At 40.2% G+C, this 21,993-nt stretch overlaps 2 protein-coding genes across 5 annotated transcripts in view; both read left to right on the top strand.

Moving 5' to 3' along the window:
• The window catches only part of ZMYM4 (zinc finger MYM-type containing 4), a gene marked incomplete in the record, with an annotated part of 18,893 nt that extends 15,584 nt beyond the window's left edge, over positions 1–3,309 (top strand). The window contains 4 exon segments of the mRNA XM_072409185.1: positions 1,336–1,447; positions 1,530–1,778; positions 2,124–2,253; positions 2,325–3,309. Of these exon segments, the coding sequence (XP_072265286.1) occupies positions 1,336–1,447; positions 1,530–1,778; positions 2,124–2,253; positions 2,325–2,529 (696 nt within the window).
• A 2,700-nt stretch (positions 3,310–6,009) lies between these two features.
• ZNF706 (zinc finger protein 706) overlaps positions 6,010–21,993 on the top strand; it is a 44,981-nt gene continuing 28,997 nt past the window's right edge. For 2 of the 4 annotated variants that reach the window (XM_072420364.1, XM_072420353.1), the window contains exons 1-3: positions 6,010–6,162; positions 8,576–8,717; positions 9,318–9,423. In XM_072420364.1, coding sequence (XP_072276465.1) covers positions 8,586–8,717; positions 9,318–9,413 — 228 coding nt within the window. In that variant the 5' untranslated portion in view covers positions 6,010–6,162; positions 8,576–8,585 and the 3' untranslated portion in view covers positions 9,414–9,423. Of the gene's footprint in view, positions 6,163–8,022; positions 8,136–8,575; positions 8,718–9,317; positions 9,424–10,151; positions 12,027–21,993 lie in introns of those variants that run through there. The other 2 variants (XM_072420346.1, XM_072420339.1) reach the window with 2 other exon arrangements.

Here is a 21,993-nt window from a genome sequence, read left to right as displayed (position 1 = left end):
GCTTGGAAGAATTGGGTAAGGTGGAAAAATTCTCAAGAGGAGCCGGAAGATATAAAGTTTGGAGGTAAATTCAAGGAACAAATTGAGGAACCTATGTATATAAAAATATGTGTATAAAAATTTGTAAATACGCTGCTCAAAAAAATTTGATTAATCTTTAAAATCGCATACAGGATCTCCATGACAAAAATATTCAAGACCTTTATTGATAACATTTTCTGTAATACTTTGAGAACAAAATGACTCAGGAGTGTTCATTGGTAACCAGAATTATGCTATTGTACAGTAACAGTATTGACAAGGGCACTAGCAAGTGCAAGACTGATGGAAAATCAGTCAAGAATATAAAGCGAGAAACGGTGAGAATACCATTGATTTTTTGAAGGTTGGCTTGCTGTTGCAGCCCCCCGTCCAGTTTTATTGCTTTCATTTGCATCAAAGCAGGTGAAATTGATTCACAATCACTTAAGCCTCTTACTAGGACTAATTGGAAGTTTAATTGACTTGCTGTTATACGATGTTGATTAACCTCCCTGGTGGTATTCCCGAGTGTGGCTCGGGGTTAACTTTTTAGTGCCAAAAGTGGTAACCCTGAACAACACTCAGGTGGCAATTTGCCAGGGAGTTTAAGTCCTACCTGGTTCCCATGTTCCAGCGGCATCCTCCAGCAATGCCCTCAGCGTCCTCCAGCGATACAAAGCATCTGTTACCCCTGGTGATGCTGGCCGGGCATCGTCAGGCTACACAGATGCCAGTTGGCATCTGCGTCCCCGGCTTGTGAACACTGGGGGCTCGAGGCCAGGGGAAGCAGATGCGTGCCAGGCTGGTAGGCGGGACCAGATGGAGATGCGAGCAGCAGCGCTGGTGGATGCAGGGGGTGAGGCAGCCTGAAAGGGTTAAAATATGTGTAAAAAAATTGGACAAGGCTTTAATGTTAAAATATTTTATTAAATGTGTGTGTGTTTGTGTAACTAAACTTTTTTTTTCCAGGTTATCCCAATGACAGGATGATTTCCAGGGCTGCATTCATGACATGAGCACAGCCCTGGGAATCCTCCTGACAGTGAGGGATCACAGGGCATTAGGGGTTAAATGAGGACAAGGCTCTATTCACTTCTAGTGCTCTGTGATTGGCTGAGAAATAGGAAACCCTGATGACAGCAACAAAAATTTGTTTTGTTTTTTTTTTTTTGTTTTTTTTTTAATATAACATTAAAAGGGTTGACTACCCTTTTATGTAAAGTGAAATTTCTGAGTTTAGGTACGCTTTAGGTTTTCTATGAGTATTTAGCATTATTTTATTTCCATTTAACAAATGATCTCTCAATTTTTCAGTTTCTTTTTGAAAATGGGCGGATAGATAATATATTTATGGAACCCTACTCCAGATTTATGGTGGAACTTACAAAGCTGTTGAAGAATTGGCACCCACCTGTCTTACCCAATGGTAAGGCATGCATAAGTTTCCATATGTTTGCTGCCATTTGCATATTACAGGTCTGTTTTATCTGCATTTTAATCTCTTTCAGGTTATTTGTTTTCAAGGATCGAGGAGGAACATTTGTGGGAGTGTAAGCAGCTTGGTGCTTACTCGCCTATCATACTTCTCAACACCCTTTTATTCTTCACTACCAAATTCTTCCAGCTGAAGACTGTAACCGAACACCAGCAACTTTCCTTTGCTTATGTCATGAGACGTACAAAAACTCTGAAATACAACACGAAGACCACCTACCTGCGTTTTATGCCCCCTTTTCTAAATCAAGAGTCAGAGCATGGTTTGTGCAGTTTAATTTATTTATTTTTTTTTTTTTAAACAAAGTGAGCAGCAATGCATTATAGACAGTTTAATAATTCTGATATGTTTAGAAAAGCTGTTTACTAGTCCTCTCTGTAATGGAAAATATTCTCCATGAACAATATATAGTAGTAGAATGAAATCTGTGTCCCAACAGCGCGGTTATGTAAACAAGCTGTATCTTAATTTTTATCAATCAATACATGCTGGAATAACCGCTACTTGCCAGGGCTTTCCCTGTAATCACACCATGTTATTCAGTACACGGCACAAAGAAAAATGTTATAGTGTAACAAGATGGTCTAAATAAAACTTTCCCTTACAGAAAAAGTAACTGGTGGCAAGCGAAAAAGGTTAGAAGATGAAGACGGTCAGTTTGTGATGGAGATGGCTGAGAACACAGACAATCCACTCAGGTGTCCTGTCAGACTATATGAATTTTACTTGTCTAAATGGTAAGTGTGTAATGCCTGTAATTTAGCACTTTGCCTAATGTTTAATACATTTTATCTTCTGTCCTATTCAGTTCTGAAAGTGTGAAGCAGCGGAGTGATGTGTTTTATCTTCAACCAGAACGCTCTTGTGTACCTAATAGCCCCATGTGGTTCTCCACGATGCCCATTGACCTGGGTACATTGGAAAGCATGCTGACTCGAATTCTCATGGTTCGAGAAATTCATGAGGAGCTGACCAAAGCAAAAGAGGACTCCGAAGGGGAACTGTCTGATTAAAGTTCCTTCAGATCATCCCATGCCCCAAACCTTCAAAGTCCTAAGTTCGATATGTTCTACATGAAGCTGGGCTGGGCAAGCACTAAACTGTGAACTTTTTCAGCTAGAACTGATACACTGCCCTTCTTTTTGCCCTGAGTCCATCCTTGTTTATAAATAAAAAGAAAGCATTTCCCTGCTGGCTCAAAACAAGATGAGGACATAACAGTCCTGTACCTTTGTGGCAACCACAGAGATGAGCAATGGACTTTATATCATACACCTGACTTTAGGTGTTGAACCCCACAGTAAAAACTGTAATTGTTTGTAACTGGAGCATAGAGGAGATTGCTTTTACCGCTTTCTCCTGCAGAAAAACAGTAACAGCATCTGAAAGAGTTAAAATCAATAGTCTCTTCACACTAGTGTTGTGTAACACTGTAAAGGGTGCATAAAGGTGCCACCCATTTTACTTTATTCAATGACCGTTTAAAAATCTTGTGTAGCAAGCCATTTTGACTTTCCAGTGAGTTTCAGCATTCTTCCAATTAAGCAGTTCACTTATCATTTACCCAGTAATTGTGAGGGTCACATTATACTTTAAAATTTGTTATATTTGGGTTTTTTTTTCTGATCGTGTAACTATACTGCTATGCTACACTGGAAACCAGGAGTACTGCAACCTTTTACAGATCGTTCTTAGACCAGTTAGACAAGATCTATCTCTAAATGTGGAATTGGCACATCCAATAAATCTCTTGCTTAAACAGATGTTCTGATGTTTAAGCTGAGGAAACGGTTTGACTGGCCTGTTTAATTCTGTGGTAAAAAATGAAACTGCACCTTTTGATTAAAATATCAGCTGTTTATGGCACAAAGTGACAAACTGACAGATATTAAACCATTTGGGAATGATTTTTACTTGACAGTACACGTTCATCCAAAAAAGTTTAGATTACTAACGGTGTGTCTGTGTCCTCCACAGCCCCTATATGCCGGTTTCACCACCCGGCACTTTTTAAAAACCACCCAGCTGTATTTGGGTGATTACTGAAGAGCTAGGTCACAATACCACCCGCCAGGAAAGCCTTTTTATTTACAATGGTCATTTGCTCGCATTGCAGCTGTTTAGTCACACAGAACGTGTAACATTGTCTGCTGTATCTAGAATTGCATGCTCTGCAGTCCCTTTCCTATAATACAGTGTTAAAGAAGCATCTCCCCTTTGCTGCTCCTTTTTTTTAAAGAGCCAGAAGCTGGAGGTTGGATCCAAGCCTATATGTTGCCTAATCTTCATACAATTGCAACATTTTTCATTCTAGACCCAAAAACGATGGCTTCACTCTACCAAGGTGTGCTGGTTTGTTCTTTTAGTTTTGCTATGGATCCCTTCATGTTTTTGACCTTGCATCTGTGAAGTTCATTAAGGTTCCAGCCACAGTATTGGCTGTGCTTTAGTGGCATCCCTATTGTCTGACGACAATGGCTTGGTCAAACAACATAGCTACAGTGGTTTGGGTGAATCCTGAACATTCAGAAATTGTCCTTGAAACGGACTGATCATTTACTGTATGTTTGCTCCTTCCACACCAGAAATGTCAGACTCTAATCTCATATTCACCTGACTGTTTTAAATGAGAGACGTAGACCTTATAGTACCCTTAAGGCAGTACCATTTGCCCAGTTTCACTTCAGAACTCTGCAATACAACATTTGATCAAAATGGGACAAGTCAATATTTTTTCTCATGGAATACCCGGTTGTTCGTGGCAGGGTGGCTCAGAAATATGCCACAAGAATTGGAGAAGTCCATCTTTCTTATCTTTTGAGGGGTTCTCTTGACAGATGCCAGGATGTTAAGCTGTGAAAGTCTATCTTTCATCTGCTATAGGCAGTCTCCACTGGTCTTGTTTTATTAGGTACATATGTATTTCTTTGCTGTGTTGCCTACTCACAAGGTAGATTGATTTTGGGTGTCTCAAAGGCAAGAAATGCCTTGTGTCCTGCAATCGATAAAAATTAAGGTGGGATTTTTATACTAACACTCAACAAATCTTTTTTGGAGTCTATTGAGGGATACCCTTCCCTATAAATTCATGCCCGTCGTGTTTTGGTACAAAGCTTAAGCATGTTGGTGGTAGGTACAGTTATATTGGACTGGTCTGCAGTTTTACTTGCCATTGACATATCTTACTGTAGAGGGTAATAAAACCCAAAGGTTATGGACTGTCTCACTCAAAAGTTTTTGGATTCACCAATATCCATATGCTTATATATTTAGGATTGAATTCCTTACTGTAACTAATATGCACCAACAATCTACAGCAGAGTTGTCTGACTCCAGTTCACAAAGACCAGAACCTACACTAATTTGTATTCTTTCTCCAACAGATATCAGGAAATATAGTAAGGTATGTTTAATGGAGAGTCAGAAAATGAATATATGAAAAACCAGACCTGTATGTGGTGGTCCTGATTCGAACAGCCCTGATCTACAGGAATGGGGACTCTTCCTACTGTCACTCTGCAGTTATGTGGTCCCTAACCTTAAAAATAAAGTTTTTCATAGGTTAACATCAAAATGTTTTCCTGCTGGTTATATTTTGTACAGAGAGTTTTCACACAACTTATTTACGGGTGATGTGCTGCATTGCTTGTCCATGTGTTGGGACTGACATACATATACATGAAGCAACCCTATTTCATCTGTGTCACTATAATTCGGGAATCATCTGTGAATAAATGTATGCTTAGCCTTTACTAAACAATGCCCAATATTCAGCATAGGTCCTATCTTCCTTGGGTTTGTCTCTTTCTCAAGTTCTATGGATAGAAAGTATGTGGAACTGTGTGTGTTCCTTCTGCAATAAAACCTATGCTCCCCTCCTATTGTGTGTTACTTCCCCCACCTCCTAGATTGTAAGTTCTTCGGGGCAGGGTCCTCTCCTCCTGTGTCACTGTCATTTGCAACCCCTATTTTATGTACAGCGCTGCGTAATATGTTGGCGCTATACAAATCCTGTTTAATAATAATACCGGCCCTCTTGCCATCTTTTTCTAAATTATGGTGAGCTGCTCATGCTTAGCTCAGCGTATGATCTTCAGACGCATATGTTACATCATTCTGGCCTATCGCGGTGGCCGGAGATCAGAACCTGGAAGAAGACTGGGTAAAGATGGCGGTGCCTGCCATAGAACAAGGTTGTATGTTTTATTGTTAATGTTTACTTCTGCTTTAAGACTTTTGTTATCTGGTCTTGTTATTCACATTCATCATCTAGGAATCATTGTCAGGTGACCTCTATCCCTAACTAAATAATTGGGGAAAAGTACACAATAAAAGTACTTGAAGAATGATAACACTTTGAGACTGAATATAACATTTATTTATTTGCGGGTTTTTTTTTTTTTTGACGCCTACTCATCCTTACACATAGTAAAAGCTTCTTTCACCCTCTTTATACTAACCCACTCTTTAGTGACTGTTGCCTAGAAACGCTCGTTTTGGGGAGGAAGTGACGTCGTGACGAAACTGGAAGAAGCCGGAAAGGCCCGGATGTGAGTGCCGCCTGTGTGTCGCGACACCTCGTGACTGAAATATCGTGACTGGAGAGTTGTTTGGACTGCTTGCTGGTGGCTTGAGGAGGACGAGAGGTATTTGAGGGTTGCCGGGGTGTGGAATGGTACAGCGTTTTAGCTGAAACTGGAGTTTCTGGGCTATGAAACATGGAGGAGATACTAGCCGGGTATATTGAAGCTGCTGCTCGCAATATGGGCTCTTTGCCGAGGTGTCTGGGAAAGGTTTTGTCACCAGTGCTCACAGGACAGTGCTTGTCTATGGATAGAGTTATGTGGCAGGATTGCAGTGTGCAGCAGCTTCACTTTCCAGACTTTTCCATTCCATGTCCCATAGAAGAAGCAGGATTCCTGTCAGTGCTGCTGGATACATCCAATGCCGGCCCGTGCTGTCACTGACAGCCCTACAGGGCCCTGCTTCTATGGAGATGTATGGCCACAGAGATCACCTGGACTCTGTAAATCTCTATAAACCCACCTCATCAAAATACAAAAACAGTTTATACCCCAGGGGCCACACTGTGCCCCCAGCCATCAGTACCGGGAGCCTTGATGTAACATTCCTAGGCTTCCTCTAATACAATTTTGGCAGATTTCTATAGAATAGATTGTCATTTCCATTAGTAAGTCTTTGGTCTCTGACTATGGTCTGTAGCCTTACAAACACTTCTACCTTGTAATCCGACAAGCACTGATTTATCAAATACCTTGTGAGCAATTTGTTCTGGCAAAATCTTTAGGATCTGACACATTCTTGGGAGTTTTGGATGCCTGGTCTCTCATCATGTGTTGTCCTGTATTGCTGTATCAGCCAACTCAGAAATTTCACTTTACATAAAGGGGTGGACAACCCATTCATGTAAAGTAAAAAGCCTGTTTGATTGTTTGTTTTTTTTAAGTGGAGCACCTTTAAAAAAAATGGTGCAGCACTGCCTCCTTATCCTCGATCGTCCAGGAAAAAATTGCCGATCCTACGCATGCGCGGTGAGATCAGCATGCCTGCATCAGATGACATAGGAAGAAGAACCCAGGAAAAGGTGGCTGCGTGCCCGCTCGGAGGCAGATACCGGGACGACGCGGGACCCGATGGAAGACGCCTCTAAACAAATCGACTGCACTGCGGGATTTGACTTCCTCTTTAAAAAAGTGTGCAGGTTGGAGATTCTGCAAGAAGGTAAATATTTGAGGAATTGACATTAAAGCAGGGAAGTAATAAATCATGGCTGTCTGCACTGTGTGTAATGATAAAGGAGCAGGGATGATGCTGTTATATCAGCCCCGTTTATTATAAAGAATTGTCCAACCCAGAGAAGGGGACATGCTATTCTAATGGCTACAATATTTTATAGTCATAGACCAAAAGCTGACTTCACTAGCTCCTTGCTTGTTCCAAGTCAGTAGCCAAAGTTTTAGGATCAGCAAAACTGCCAGACAAAAAGGTTTTGCAGACGGGGGTCAGCAATGGCATCCATTTCCACAGGTTTCATTTGGTTCAGTGAATTACTGAAAAATAATTTTTGCAGATTAGATAAATTAGGGTGGAGAAATAATCATCTCAATCCATCATTTGGAATCAGATTCCCCAGATTTATGGCTTATTAACCCCCCTGGCGGTCTAATTAGGTCAGTAGTTTTAGGTCAAAAGCGGTACATTGTTTGCGTGGAAATTTGTTGTTTAATATTTTAGGCCTGTATTTCTTAGGAATAACTCCCGGGTATGGTATTAAGTTTGAAACAAAAATCATAAATTATAATATAATAATTATAAATAATATAATAATAAATTGAATTTAATAATTTTATGAAAAACTTTTTTAAATTTGTCTAAACAAGGGTACAATTATGGAATAAACTTTTGGATTTTTTTTTAACTTTATCACTGTGATCAATGTTTTAAAAGCAGATTACAATGTAATCTGCTGTTAAATTTCCCACCAGGCCACACCTCTCGAGCGTACCGACGCTTCACGCATCATATCGATCAAGCCGAGGATTTGATGCAGAAGCCAGACAGGGATCGCTGGAGGACGCCGCTGGATCGTGGGGAGCAGGTAGGATTGTTTTATACTACCCCAAGTGTGGCTCAGGTTTACCGATTTTAGTAAATGAAATGCACTCCTACTCGGGAATACAGCCAGTCCTCACCACATCCAGGTAAATAGCATTTTTAGATAGCGAGATCAGCAATGGTGACTTCAGTGTTTTTTCTCTGATGAGTCCCCTGAAAGTCATGTCAGTCTATTTAAGCTGAATAGGGAGATTTGGAGGGCACTGGAGGTTCTTTCACAAGAACTTTTGTTTCATGCTTCAAACAAGCAACTTTGCCTACTAACATTTTTTTTACTTTGACATTTTATAAAATAAAGTAATTTATGTTTTATGTTTACTTATAATATTTGAATATTTATTAAAGCTTGCAGTGCTACCCATGTCTACAGTTTAGATCATATGATCCATAAAACATAAGTGAATATTTGCCATGTTTTCACAGAGTTGGAAAGATGGCCAGGGGGCAACAGAAGATACAAGCCCAACAAAAGAATGCCAAGAAACAAGCTGAAAAGAAGAAACATGGATCAGATCAGAAGGCTGCAGCAAAGGCAGCTTTAGTCTTCACATGTCCTGTGTGCAGGGTAATGCAGTTTTATCCTTGTGGAAATTAATTGTATGCTTCGGTGCCTTGTGCTCATCCTCGTGGTATCTATAAATGATATACCATTACATCACAGTACACCATTTCTGTGGCTATGGGGACAGAGGGCTATTACTGAAGCTCTGATCTTCTGTCTTTTCTGCACTGAGGTAATAGATGGCTGATATATTGTTATCTATATATGTGACAGGCATCTCTTTTATGCCATCAGCCCTAGAGGAGGCATAGCATGTCTCTTCTGCAGTGTAGAACCTGTCTGCTCACAATTCCATTTTTATAGGTTTATTATTCATTCTGGTTTAACAATGGTAAGTTATCTAATGTCATAGAAAGCTTGATGCAGAATTAAATGTTCCATTGATTGTAAACGGTGGCAGCCTCTGTCAAAACCTTGTTCATTTTCTGAGAATTCTGTCAGCTGTAGTTAAGTGTAATTTAGAATGTGGAGCAAAGGCTTTTTGTTTTTTTGGCAGCTGGAATGAAGCTGGAAGCTGTTAGAATGAAACAGGGAATCATGGAGTGATTTCAGATAGGCCTATTTCTATCATCTCTTTTAAAATCTGTCTTCTTTCAAATTTAGACACAGATGCCAGACCCCAAAACATTCAAGCAGCACTTTGAAAGCAAACATCCCAAATCTCCACTTCCTCCAGAACTAGTTGACGTGCAGGCATAACCATTTGAAGGTCAGTAATGCATCTATATTTGTTTGTCAGTGATTTGTATTGCGTTTGGTAGATTGACTTCAATTGTATGAAATTTCTACTCTGTGTTTTCTGTTCGTTTGGAAAATGAAATTTTACCAACACAATTTTTTGTGCTTTTTTATTTTATCTAAGTAGGAAATGCTAATTGTGTTTTGCATTTGAAATATAAACTTCAATTAGTGACTTGTTTCTAAATCTGTGGCTTACGGAAGAAGTTCCACATCCCAGTCATATAAATACGTACAAATTCCCAAACATACCTGTAGGGACTTACTGGTACTCCAAAATATTTTTTCTGTATTGGTTTTTGAGTACCAGTGAATGTCCCTGCAGCTAAGTTTTGGAAGTTTAATAGATATTGTAAACTATCAAGTCCAGTGTCTAAAAACCTTTTCAATAGATTTATTACTTTTTTTCAAGGGCCATTTTATTACACAGCAGTGTGCAATAAATAGGGGCTGCAGATGACAAACCTGCAAACATAAAAAGTACAAACAATAACACAGGAAGAGAGGCGCCCTGCCCAACTGACCTTACAATCTACATTGTACTAAATCCTACACAGAAATGACATTCTGATATGGTCACATATTTTATGGATGTACAAATAAAATACCTGCCTTTATATGTGTGTTTGGTATATAGTATGGGTGTTTCGAATAAGCAAGAGTAGTGAGTAATTTTATTTATTTTTTTGTGCCTTGCAGATATGTCCTGTAACTGATGATTGCACTGAATGAAATGGTTTGGATGACATCTAGAGACATTTCTTCCAATCTGGGCACACAATACTTAATTTACATCAGAGATGAATGCTATACATTTTTGGACTTTGACTCTGCAGCAACTAATAATTGTTCATGACATTTATTTTCCCCATTTCCCATTTTTTTTCTATTGAGATGGAGAAATTGTCTCCTACCTTTTGGCTACGGTTCTATTTGTGAGCTGTAAGTGAAGATGACGTGACCACACGTTTCGTCCTTTTAAACATTATGAAAACATTTGTCTTGGAAACATTTCCTTTTCTTAGTGCTTTATCCCAAAGCGCCATAGTTTCTTACTACCAGTTTATTTTTTATGTTTCAATAGCAGGAAGATATTATGTTAAAGTTATTCACTTTACCAGCATTGCTTTGTTTACTGCATTCCACCTGAGATCACTTTGTCTACCCTGTGGTATTTTTTTTTTTGTCTATATATTTGTCTTATATTGTTTATCAATGAACCTTCAATCACTACTAAAAATGTGGCTGTTTTCCTTCAACAAGTGCCAAATCCTTGCACGTAGGCTTTTTTGCTAGCCCAAACAAAGAGGAAAACCACTTTATACAAAATGAAACCGCTTTTTGTCAACGTTTTACACAAGGATAGCCACCTTCCTTTTTTAAGATGCAGTTAGTATTTTGGTGCTTTTCTTCCCTTCTTTACATATCCTGTTGCTGTAAAAAAAATCTTTAAGCTGAGTATTGTTTCCTGACTTTTTGTGGAAGAAAGTCATTCTTTAATTTCTTGGCATTATTGTTGTTTTTAACCCATTTTTTTAAATTAAAGGCTTCCAGTGAGAACTATTTACAACCATAACTGGTAAACTGCAAGGTAATTTTAGGCCACAACTTGTTTGAGGAATCCAAAATGCATTGGCCCTATTTGCACTTGAAACTGCTTGGACATTTAGTGTAGTTCTTAGGTGTGTATGTGTATTCCTTTGATTTTTTTTTTTTCTCTTTTCCATGAAGCAAAATATTTGGACATTGTCATCTTTAGGATTAATAATGCGCAAAAAAGAGGTACAGGGCCTTAGTTTTTTGTGTTTACCAATGTTTAAGTTGTGGCTGCTTCCCCTTCCTTACTAGGATGGGTACTGAATCAACAGAAAATCTATCTGGAGAGATACAATATAATTGTTAGTTGCTTTTCTGTCATACTGAACTAATTGGTTATGTTTTTTTTGAGCCAGTGACCTGAAACTAGTATGCAGATAAACATTTTAGACTTTACTGCTATGCAGTGTTGTTGATGGGCAGTGGCTGAATCCAGGGACCTCCTAGCCCAGCATTAGGCATTTCCAAGAGGTCAGTAATGGTCGGTAATCTTTCCAGACAGGTTTCCATTAAACCAAACAATGATCTTGTTTGTTGTCAGCCCTCCCATCTTCAGAAACAGGGACAACATTTTGTTTATAAAAGCAAGCTTATTCATCTGTTCTGCTTCTTAGGACTAAACTCTCCTCTGGCAACATGTATTCCTTGGCAAATAACTCTTACCTATATACCTCGATGCCAAGGTCTTTATAGAAGCCAATAAGATGTGGGATTTTGGTAACATTTGGCCAATCTAAGTATAAAGGATTGTGGTTGTTTTCGTCTTATAACCAATTCCTAAATTTTAAACATCAGGGTAACACTGCTAAAATGTAACTGACCTGCTGAAAATAAAGGAAAATTTAAGTCTAAAATGCGGGGACTGCTACTTTAGTTTCCCCAATGTCTTCAGTATTTTAGGAGTTTGCATACCCTGCAGTTTCCTGTGTACTTATATGTTAATATGGTATTTTGTGTAACAATAAAATTATTTCATTAGTTTAGTTTCATTTGTTTTTATGGTATAACTTTATTAGTGCTTACATAATATTGTTTTACATGAATGTTGTCAAGCCAAACATCTTTTGTATCAATCGTTTTTATTGAGTTTTCAAACATAAACAGCAACAATTACAAAAACAAGCATGTACAGTACACATACATATGCATAATGAGAACAATCCAGAGGAGTACATCGGAAAACCGTTAGTCAGCATCACACGTACAAATTTGTAACTGTGAGGGAACCTGCCCTCAGTAACTTGTGAACTGCCTGTAAACCTCATTATAATCCCAATAAACAAACGTACGTGGTATATACTTGGTGTACTACTAACTGTGAAAACATTATAACCTTTGGTAATAACATCCTAATAACAAGGGGGGAGAGGGGAAAGGAATAACAAACAAGACTAAACTAACGGTTCGGTCCGGGACACAGGGACGGGGGAGATGATATATCACCTAAGGCCTTTAACTCGGCCAGTGAGAGCCTCGTTTTATATCTATAAATCTATGTCTGAATTTGAGGGGACTCTGAACCAGTCCCATGGTGCCCAGGTTAATTTGAACTGCTTATGTCAGCCATCGTCTTCTGCAACCATCAATTCCATATGTCAGATTTTCTCTAGCTTAGACACCCAGTCTTTCATGAAAGGGGCTGACATTTGTTTCCAGAGTCTCGGAATGAGGGCCCTAGCGGCTGTGAGGAAATGACGAAGCACCCCTTTCTTTGGTGGTTGTGATTAACCTGGGAAAAATAGACAGTAGGGTCACCTTGGGAAAATTAGGGACGTCAGACCCTATACAAACCATAAATGGATTACTGTTTCCCAAAAACTAAAAATCACTCGGCATTCCCACCAGATATGGATCATTGAACCCCTTTGGGAAAGGCAGCACTAGCATCTATCAGACATAGTGGGAGAGGTGCAAGTCCACAGGTCAATAATACTATCTGGACAGTATCCTAAACTTGGTCTCCTATGCTTTGCATGTCAGGGGAAGTTTATGAGTGAGGGTGACAGGTTTCTCCCAGTCATCCAACCATATGGAATTATATAGCAGTGATATAACATGGCACGGCTTAGCATCCAAGCTAAGTAAAGGAAGACTGTAATTGCCTATCTATTAGTCACGATAACATCCTATCCTGAGTAGGTATAGTAAGGGATGATGGAAAGGGGGGCTTGTCTATTGTGTAATAAAGCCCCTAGTTGGCGGTCATCAGATGCCTTCCAGGCCAAAAACTATGATTTGCCCATTGCCGGAGGAAAAGCCGGATTATCGAATATTGTTGTAGGACCAGGGCATGTAGAAAGTTTTCCCATTTGAATATGTCCCATATATGTAGAAGGTCAAAGGTAAGGCTGGGTATAGGGGTGTTTGTTCATAGAAGGGAGCGGTCCACCCAAGGTATGGACCTGAGATCAATGAAACCATCTACCAGGCGCACCAAGATAGAAGCCCGGTAGTAAAATACAATATCTGTAGCCCCCACTCAACCTTTGTTCTTGGGTCTTGGTAATGTACGAAATGCTATGCAAGGGCGTTTCCCTTTCCGTATAAAGATCTTAAACAGCCGTTGTATCTTATGAAGAAGTGTGGCAGTGTTTGAAACGCATAGAGCAATCTGGGCAAGATATCTATTTTTAGGGTAATAATACGTGCAAACCATGACGGGTACAGAATTATACTTCTGAACATCCGACTGGAGCTTACTATACAGAAGGCATAATTGAATGCAAAAAATTTGTGGGGGTCAAAGGTAATTAGTATTCCCAAATACTTAATGGCAGCATTGCAAATTCTGGCAATGTGTTAGAACTGATGGGGGCTGCATCCAGTGAAACATTAAGGATTTCAAATTTGGATTAGTTTACTTTAAAATTACTGTATAAGCAGAACTTTTCAAATTCCTTTAATTATGGAGGGAGGTTATATAAAGTAACAGGTCATCTACATACATTGAGAGTTTAAACTGGGAGTTTCCTCAGATATCCGGGTTTCGGCGTAAGGCCACAGCAAGGTGTTCCATGAGCAGTGCATATAGAAGGGGTTATGGGGCATCCTTGTCTAGTGCAATTCAAAATTTGGAATGAGTCCAATCATACCCATAGGGGTCCTTGTAGCTTTACATATTGGGTCAGCATGATGGTTTTATTGATAATATCCCTGGCCTCTCTCCCATGTATGAACCCAGCCTGATCCTTATGGATTAAGGAAGGCATGTACCGCGAGAGCCTATTGGCTGTCAATTTAGAGAAAATTTTCATGTCTACATAATACTAGGGAAATAGGCCTGTAGTTTGAGCACATGGTGGTCCTTTCCCGGTTTTGGCAGGATGGTAACGTGAGCATCTAGACTTTGTGGCAGTAAGGGTGTGTCAGTGGAAACAGAGGAGAACACTCTGATTAAGAAGGGGACAAATTTGGGAGCATGAAGTTTATAAAACCACGGTGTGAACAGATCTGGACCCGGACTTTTGCCTGCCAAGCCTCCGAGACCTCTTCCTCCGTGAATGGGGATTCCAGTTGGTTAACTACTTCTGTGTATAATTCTGGTAGGGCTCTCTTCTATATACTGTTGAAGGGAGGGAGGGGCAACCTGATTGGGATGGATTTGATAAAGATCTGAGTAAAACCTGTGGAAAGACTGCAGGATATCCCTAGGGATGTAGGACATTTTTACCTTTGTTGTGTGTATGGAGGGAACATATGTAGCCGATATTCGTTTAGCCCTCTTGCTAACAGTTTCCCACATTTGTCGCCAAAGTGATAGATTAGTTTGCGAAAGCAGTCCCAGTGGTGTTGATGTGCTAGGTCATAAAGTTCAAGGAGGCGGGTTCTAGCAACGGTCAGCTCCAAAAATGTTTCAGGAGACATAGTTTGTTTATGTAAATGTTCCAAGGACCTTATCTTATCATTTACGGATTTTATCTCTTGTGCTTTAATCTAGCCCCTTATGTATTAAAATTCCCTGAATAACCGCTTTCATAGCCTACCATTGTATGGGTAGTGAGGTAGGGTCAGAAGAGTGGTCCCTGATAAAATTGGTATTTATGTCTAGAACTGTCGTTGCATGGATTCGTCTTTAAATAGAGAATCGTTGCACTTCCATGTCCATGTCTTAGGGCCTGCCTGTGGGATATGAAGAGTCACTGTGGAGTGGAATGATCGGACCAGGGGCAGGAATCTATGGAGGCAGTAGGATGCCAGTCCAATATGGGGTGACTCACCAATACATAGTCAATGTGGGAGTACATGCGGTGTGGATTGGAGTAGAAAGTGTAGTCCTTGGCTGTCCGATGTAAAGTGCGCCAGGCATCTATTAAACTAACTAACGTGTAAGGAATTTAACTTCGAATAGGGAATAGGTGTTTTCCCAGAGGAGGTATCTATGCGAGGATCAAGGGCAAAATTAGGATCTCCAGCAACCACCACTGTACCCGCTGCAAATCCCTTCAGAATATTCAAATACTGAGTGGAAGCTACCGATGGTTGATGGTTTGGTGCATAGAGGGAAGCTATTGTGAATTTCTTGTCCCAAATGGAGGCTTTATTAAACAGGTATCTGCCCTGAGGATCAGTTAAGGTGTTTAGTATCTGAACTGGTATTTTGATTTGGAATGTTACTGAGACTTCCTTCGTTTTGAACTCTGTGAGTGGGGGCTGTGGAACCAGGAGGTGTAATAACGATTACAGAAGGAAGGGATCTTGTTAGTCTGCAAATGAGTCTCTTGGAGAATCAAAATTTGTACTTTCACCTTATGCTGAGCATAAAGGAGCTGTGAGCGCTTATTGTGGCTAGTAATACCCTTGACAATAGGGGTGCGAATTTTCAAAGGTTGGTCCTGTTGTGTTTGTGAAGACATTAAGTAGGGGGGTGATGTGGGGATGGGTACACCTACAACCCCGCACCAGTAGGGGGTTGGGGAAGGTAGAGGAGATAGGGTGAGGGGTAGAATACGGTCAAGGGGTCCCCAGACAGGGGAAAGGGGCCAAGTAAAAATCTAAAGTGGGGTCAAAAATAATCCCTCACTTCCGTCTGTCTAAGACAGAAGGCCTATGTGGGGAAGGTGTCAGCGTATAGCGGGAATAAACCAACCCCGCCCGGAGGAGACCCGTAGATGTACATCTAGGGGTTCTACCCCTGGAATGAATAACACTTTAAATAAAAAAAATATCAACATTATATAAACACTATATTGAGCTGGGGGAACAACCAGTTAAGAGTTTAAAGCCAACCGTCCCATTGAAAAACATAGCAGAGCCTATGGGGCTGTATGGTGGGTGGAGTCAAAACCTGGCTCAGAAAACAAAAGGATAAAATGGACTATAAGTTTGACCCCGACCCCTAATATAGCATGGCCGATAACACATTTGAACTTCCACTCGAGAGGGATGCTTGACCTGGTATTTCCCACTGATGCCTCAGACCTGCTTTTACCCAGAAAATCCGGGTGACACATGTGATGTGTAAAATTGTTAAACGGGGGAATCGGGGGGAAACACTGCCAGAATATAAAAAATTAGAAAGTATCACAACATCAGTTAAGTATAGCTACCCGGTGTATGACGTTCAAATGAGGAGGGCCAAACCAGGGAAACGAGAACAATACAGAATATGTCTGTCAAAGATGTATCTGCTTTATGACGTTTCGCTGCAGTTATTATCCAATAGGGAGAAGGAAAAAAAACAATGAGTTCCCAATGACTGCCTCCACAGGACAATGCAATTCTTATGTAGGAGGAGCCTGCAAAAAGAAACTGCTAAAATACTTGGGACAACTAAAAAAAATGGTAAAATCCCATACACTGTGCGTAGGAGCTCACAGTAGGATTGCAAGATCCTTCTTGAATATTTGGAATAAAAGAAAAACAAGGGGGGGAGAAAAACAGCTATATTTCATAAGCAGGTGGTGGTTCAGGAGCTGTATCCTACATACATACATACATATGTCTCGGTGGAGTGCCACCCGGTGTTGAGACCCAGGGGTTGAACCTGAGGGTTGCTTGCAGATGTAGGGTTAACCAGAAGAGAACTCTGCTGTAGGTGGGTGGTCTCGATGGCGAGGGGATTACAATTCAGTATGGGCTTTGTTGAAGGGCAGTCCGGTAAAGTAATAGGTGGAAGATGTAGATCCTGAAGAAGTTGAGGAAGATCCGCTGCAGAGTGGAAAATGTGGTTTCTGCTGTCACTTCGCATGATCAGATGGAACGGATAGCCCCACCGATACGGTAAGTTCCTTTCTTTTAGCACATTAGGTAATGGCTTAAATGCCCTTCGAAGATCCAGGGTAAATTTAGATAAATCCCACTAAAGATGAAGGTGTGCGCCTGCGTATACAATGGATTCCACCTCTCTAGCTTTCTGCATGGTGTCTTTCTTGGTTCTGTAAAAATGCACCCTGCAGATGACATCCTTCGGTCGTTGATGGTCTTTACTTCGTGGCCCGAGGGGTCTGTGTACACGGTCAGTTTCCAGATCCATGTCTGGGGGCATCCCTAGGAGTGAAGCAAATATGGAACGAACCGGGTGGCAATCTCTGCTTTTGGTACTGACTCTGGAAAGCCCCTGATGCGAATATTGTTACGATTGTCGGTGTCATCGTGGAACAGGAAGAGCGTATTAGGTTGAGCATCATGGCGTTCCAGGATCGCACTGTGGGATGACACTTAAGTGGATAATTTGCCTCTAGTTTACCAATACTAGATTCTAGATCATGCCTAGTAGGTAGTTCTCTAAGATGTGCCTTCCAGTCCCAGCTGTCCTCACTGTCTGATGGGGATGCCCTGGAGATTTATCCATGCTGCAAGGGATGTAAGGGCTCCTCAGAGGCAGGGGATGTAATGGCTGCCTCAGGTCTCCTGTCACCCTGGTGCTTCTCTCTTCAGGAAAAACCCAGAGAAACATGTCCACTGCTGCTTAGCACCTGGTGTCCTAAATAAGCCTGTGGACCTTGGAAGAACCTGGGACCCGGAATGGGGTATTTGCCGCACACTACTCACTACACAGAGTGTAAGTAAAACCATCAGGGAAAACTAGAGGTTCTCTGCAAACATATTTCTGCTGGTCTCACTTTCAGTAGCAGTCCCACATATCGCCTACTAACACAGATGCCCTCTTTGTCCCTGTGTTACAAAAAGCTGCTAAAGGAAAGCATTTTATTTCTCTGTTGCTGCTCGAGTGTTCTTCTCCCTTCCTGTACAGAACACATTGTCAGCAGGACAGGAACAAAGAGTAAATCTCTTTTAAAAAGCAGTAAATAGAAAAACAAAAGGTTTGGCAAGGCACACACTTTTAGTACCTCTTTTACAGTTTTAGATAAAGATAAATCTACATCAAAACAAGTCATTTTAAAGCTAAAATCTGGGATAAGCAAATTCCGAAGTGATTTGAGATTCATCACTTACATTTGTTGTTTCCTGCAGTTTTCTCTAACTTTTTACACAATTCCCAAACCCAAAGGTGGTATCAGACCCATTTTGGACCACATTATTTGAGTTTAAATATTGTGCTTGGAATCTACCAGTCTATGACCACATGCCTTCACCAGGCAGAATTTCTGGTTTCTGTGGACTGCAAGGACAATGTACAATTTGTCCAATTTCACTCCAGACTCCTACAATGCAACATTTAGTCATTGCAGAACAAGTTAGTCCTATTCCTAGACAGGCCAACTCAGTATGGACTGGATTTTTTGTGGCTTGTAAACTAGCTTTAGAATCAAAAATTTTTCATGTCTTTCAGATGCCAGGTTTAGGACTGATGCCAGCCTCAAACTGTTGATGCAGGGAACTTGGTCACCAAAGGAATGTTGTATTCTATTCATCCTTTTTTTAAGTATGACTGGTCTTGCTATATCTGCAATATTGGACCATTCTTCTCAAGGGGCGTTCCTTCTGAATTTAGCCAGACAACATGGCAGTGGCATAAGTTGAACTATCAAAGGTCTGTTGTGGCATTTCATCCTGCTGGGGAAGATTTTGTGTTTCTGCTTTGTACTTCTGAGTACATTCCAGATGAAGACAAATAGCAGGAAGACTTCCTTTACTGACAGTGCTTGGATCCAGGGTAATGATCTCTCTGGTCTCTAGGTACGGTGGTAGAAGCAATAATTCTCTGGTTGCTTTATGGAATCAGTACATCCCAATTCCTGGGCCTTAAATGTCTCCTTAAATGTTCTTCCTTGTGTTCTTTGCAGGATCAAGATAAAGGGAATTTTGGTAATCCAATTTGCTCTGGACTGACCTAGGTGGATGTAGCATGCTGATCTTGTGTTTGTTCCTCTGTCTCCATGTGACGCATGTCTATATCTCTCCAAAACCGCTTATTAATGCAGTAATATGCATATTAAACTATATCTATGCCCAGCCAATTTACATATTGTTAGAAAGCAGTAAAAAGCTTCCAAACAAGCCCTCAACTACCTCGAAAGTTACTTGTACTCAATACTCAAAGAATGTTACATTTTTAAGTTTTACAGGAATACATAGGTGTAAAACTGGCCCTTTTTTTAATTGTTTTAAAAGTGTTATGTGTGTGGATAACTGTAAGGGCCAGCTAGTGTTTTCAGAAGGTCAGCAACGACAGTCCTCATATTTTTTTAATGCCAGGTTTACTTTGATTAAGTAGGTTATATAGTCATCCAATCAGCTTCTAGCCCAGGGGTGTCTGATCTGCTCAGAAGTGACTTTGTGACTTGATGATACACTTTCACCAGTGAAGCTGGGTGACCCAGCAAACCTGGAATGGATTTCTTAAGTCATTCGCTATTTGTTGGCAAATGTTTTCAATCCCTGACCAGATCTATTCCAAGTTTGCTGTATCATCCAGCTTCACTGGTAAAAGTGTATCCTCTCCAGCCTTTGGGAGTTTTAATAAATCAGGGCCAATGACTATGTAAAAGGCAAAATTACCCTCTCTATATCCTTTCTGCAGAATTGGAGGGTCCATTTGGTTGGTTGATTGTCCATGTCACTGCCTGGTTCCATGAGCATGTTTTATAGTTCCAATAGTCCAAATAGGTCCTGAACACCCCACCAGTGTGGTGACATCACACTTTTGGGGGTAACAAAATGAGTGAATGGAAAGTCCAAACTGCAGAGCTGGGCTACCAATTTTATAAATGAAAGATGCATGAGCCAGGAGGAATTTTTTTTAAACTATTTTATTTTTTTTATTACCCTTATTTATTTATAAATACTACTGGACAAGATTTTTTTTTTGCTTTGGGGTTATTTTGTTTGTTTTATATTATTATTTATTGTTTTGTGCTGACCTCTAGCCCTAAGGCTGGACATTCATATACAGCGATTTGGGACATTCATAAATGTGTGGATTAGTATCTTGCTAACTTCTCTAACATAAAAGCAGGAACAGCAAATGAACTGGGACTGTATACCCAGCCAGGATGCTATCTGCGTGGAGTTTGCAGGTTCTACCCGTGTCTCGGTGGGTTTCCCCTGGTTTCCTCCTACATCCCGAAAACATGCAGTTAGGTTAATTGGCTTCCCCCTAAATTGACCTTGGACTACATTGATGACTAATGACTATGGTAAGGACATTAGATTGTGAGCTCCTTTGAGGGTCAGTTAGTGACATGACTTTGGACTTTGTACAGCGCTGCATAATATGATGGCGCTATATAAATACTGTGTAATAATAATGTGTAATTATACTGCATGAAGTTTAATGATATAGACTCTATACATTCTGAGCAATGAGCCAGCATGTCAAAAGTCCCATGGCAAAACCGCTGTACTGTACAGTGTATCTGAAAGCAAACTGAATGTGCCCAACACAAACCCTTATTCATATTTTAGGAGTAAGAAACCAAATTATGTGGAGTTCCTGGAAAGTTTAAAACCTATCTCTGGCAAAAGTTGACCCCTTCCCACTCTTCAGGTATAGAGAAATGCTGACTGAGCGTTGCAGATGCACCATAACTGCCCTGTTCCCTCTGTCCCCTTGAGTTGATACCACTGCTGCTGTCTTTTCTTCTAAATCCCTATGGGCACCCCTCCTAGGTAGGCAATAGGAAGTGCTCACATCACACAGATTGCGAATTAGAAACCTTAAAAAGAACCCCGCTTGTTGTAAACAAAGGAAGAGGGAAGACTTGGGACTGCAACAGCAGGTGACTGCAGCTAAAAGAGACTTTATCAACATGAATATGAATTTATTTTCAGTGTGTACTTTTCAACTGGGTAAAAAGACTATCATGTCTCTGCTGATAAAATATTAGATCTGGTGTATATATTTATTTGTAATAAATTCAGCACAATATATTTACAAAACAAAAATGATCTAGCATACAGTATAGTAAAAAAACCCTTTAGGTTGTCCATACCCATACCATATTAAATCATAAAACATAAAGAAACATGCTAACAATAATAGATTCAAAAATCTACTGAAGACATTAGCTGTGATAGATTTCATCCATTTTTTCCCACTCAGTTGCGGCTGGTTGAAGGGGACCAAATCCTATACAGGGTCGATGTGGTTCCTTTTCACCAGCTACAGCCAAGCAGTACATAAAGCTCCTCTATTGACTACATTGCAGTTATTATGTTTCCATTTTGGAACATTACTTGCTGTAAGTATCGAGTCAAAACCTAATTTGTAGCATTTTTTATTCTGTATATTTATCATACATCTAGTTAGCAAAATGAATTACCTACACGTTTTATATTTGAAAACTCCTATCCATCCATTTGCTGCTATTAAAGCACTTGAAGAGCGATTAGAGAATATTATATAAAGACAAAAAAAAATCATAATCATTACAATTTTGCCAGGATTCCATTAAATGTCATAAAGTTATCCTATAGTGTATTTTTGTGCATAGTCAGCCTGGTTTATTTAAAGATCCGAGTGAACCCTAAAATAACTTCTTATTAGATCTACATAGATTAGATTTACTATCTTACCCAAAAGCTTAGCAAACTGATTACAGTT

The sequence above is a fragment of the Pyxicephalus adspersus genome, chromosome 1, assembly GCF_032062135.1.
Source record: "Pyxicephalus adspersus chromosome 1, UCB_Pads_2.0, whole genome shotgun sequence".
NCBI lineage: Eukaryota > Metazoa > Chordata > Amphibia > Anura > Pyxicephalidae > Pyxicephalus > Pyxicephalus adspersus.
Note: the sequence above shows the minus strand (reverse complement) of the source record. Positions and strands in the feature narration are given on the sequence as shown.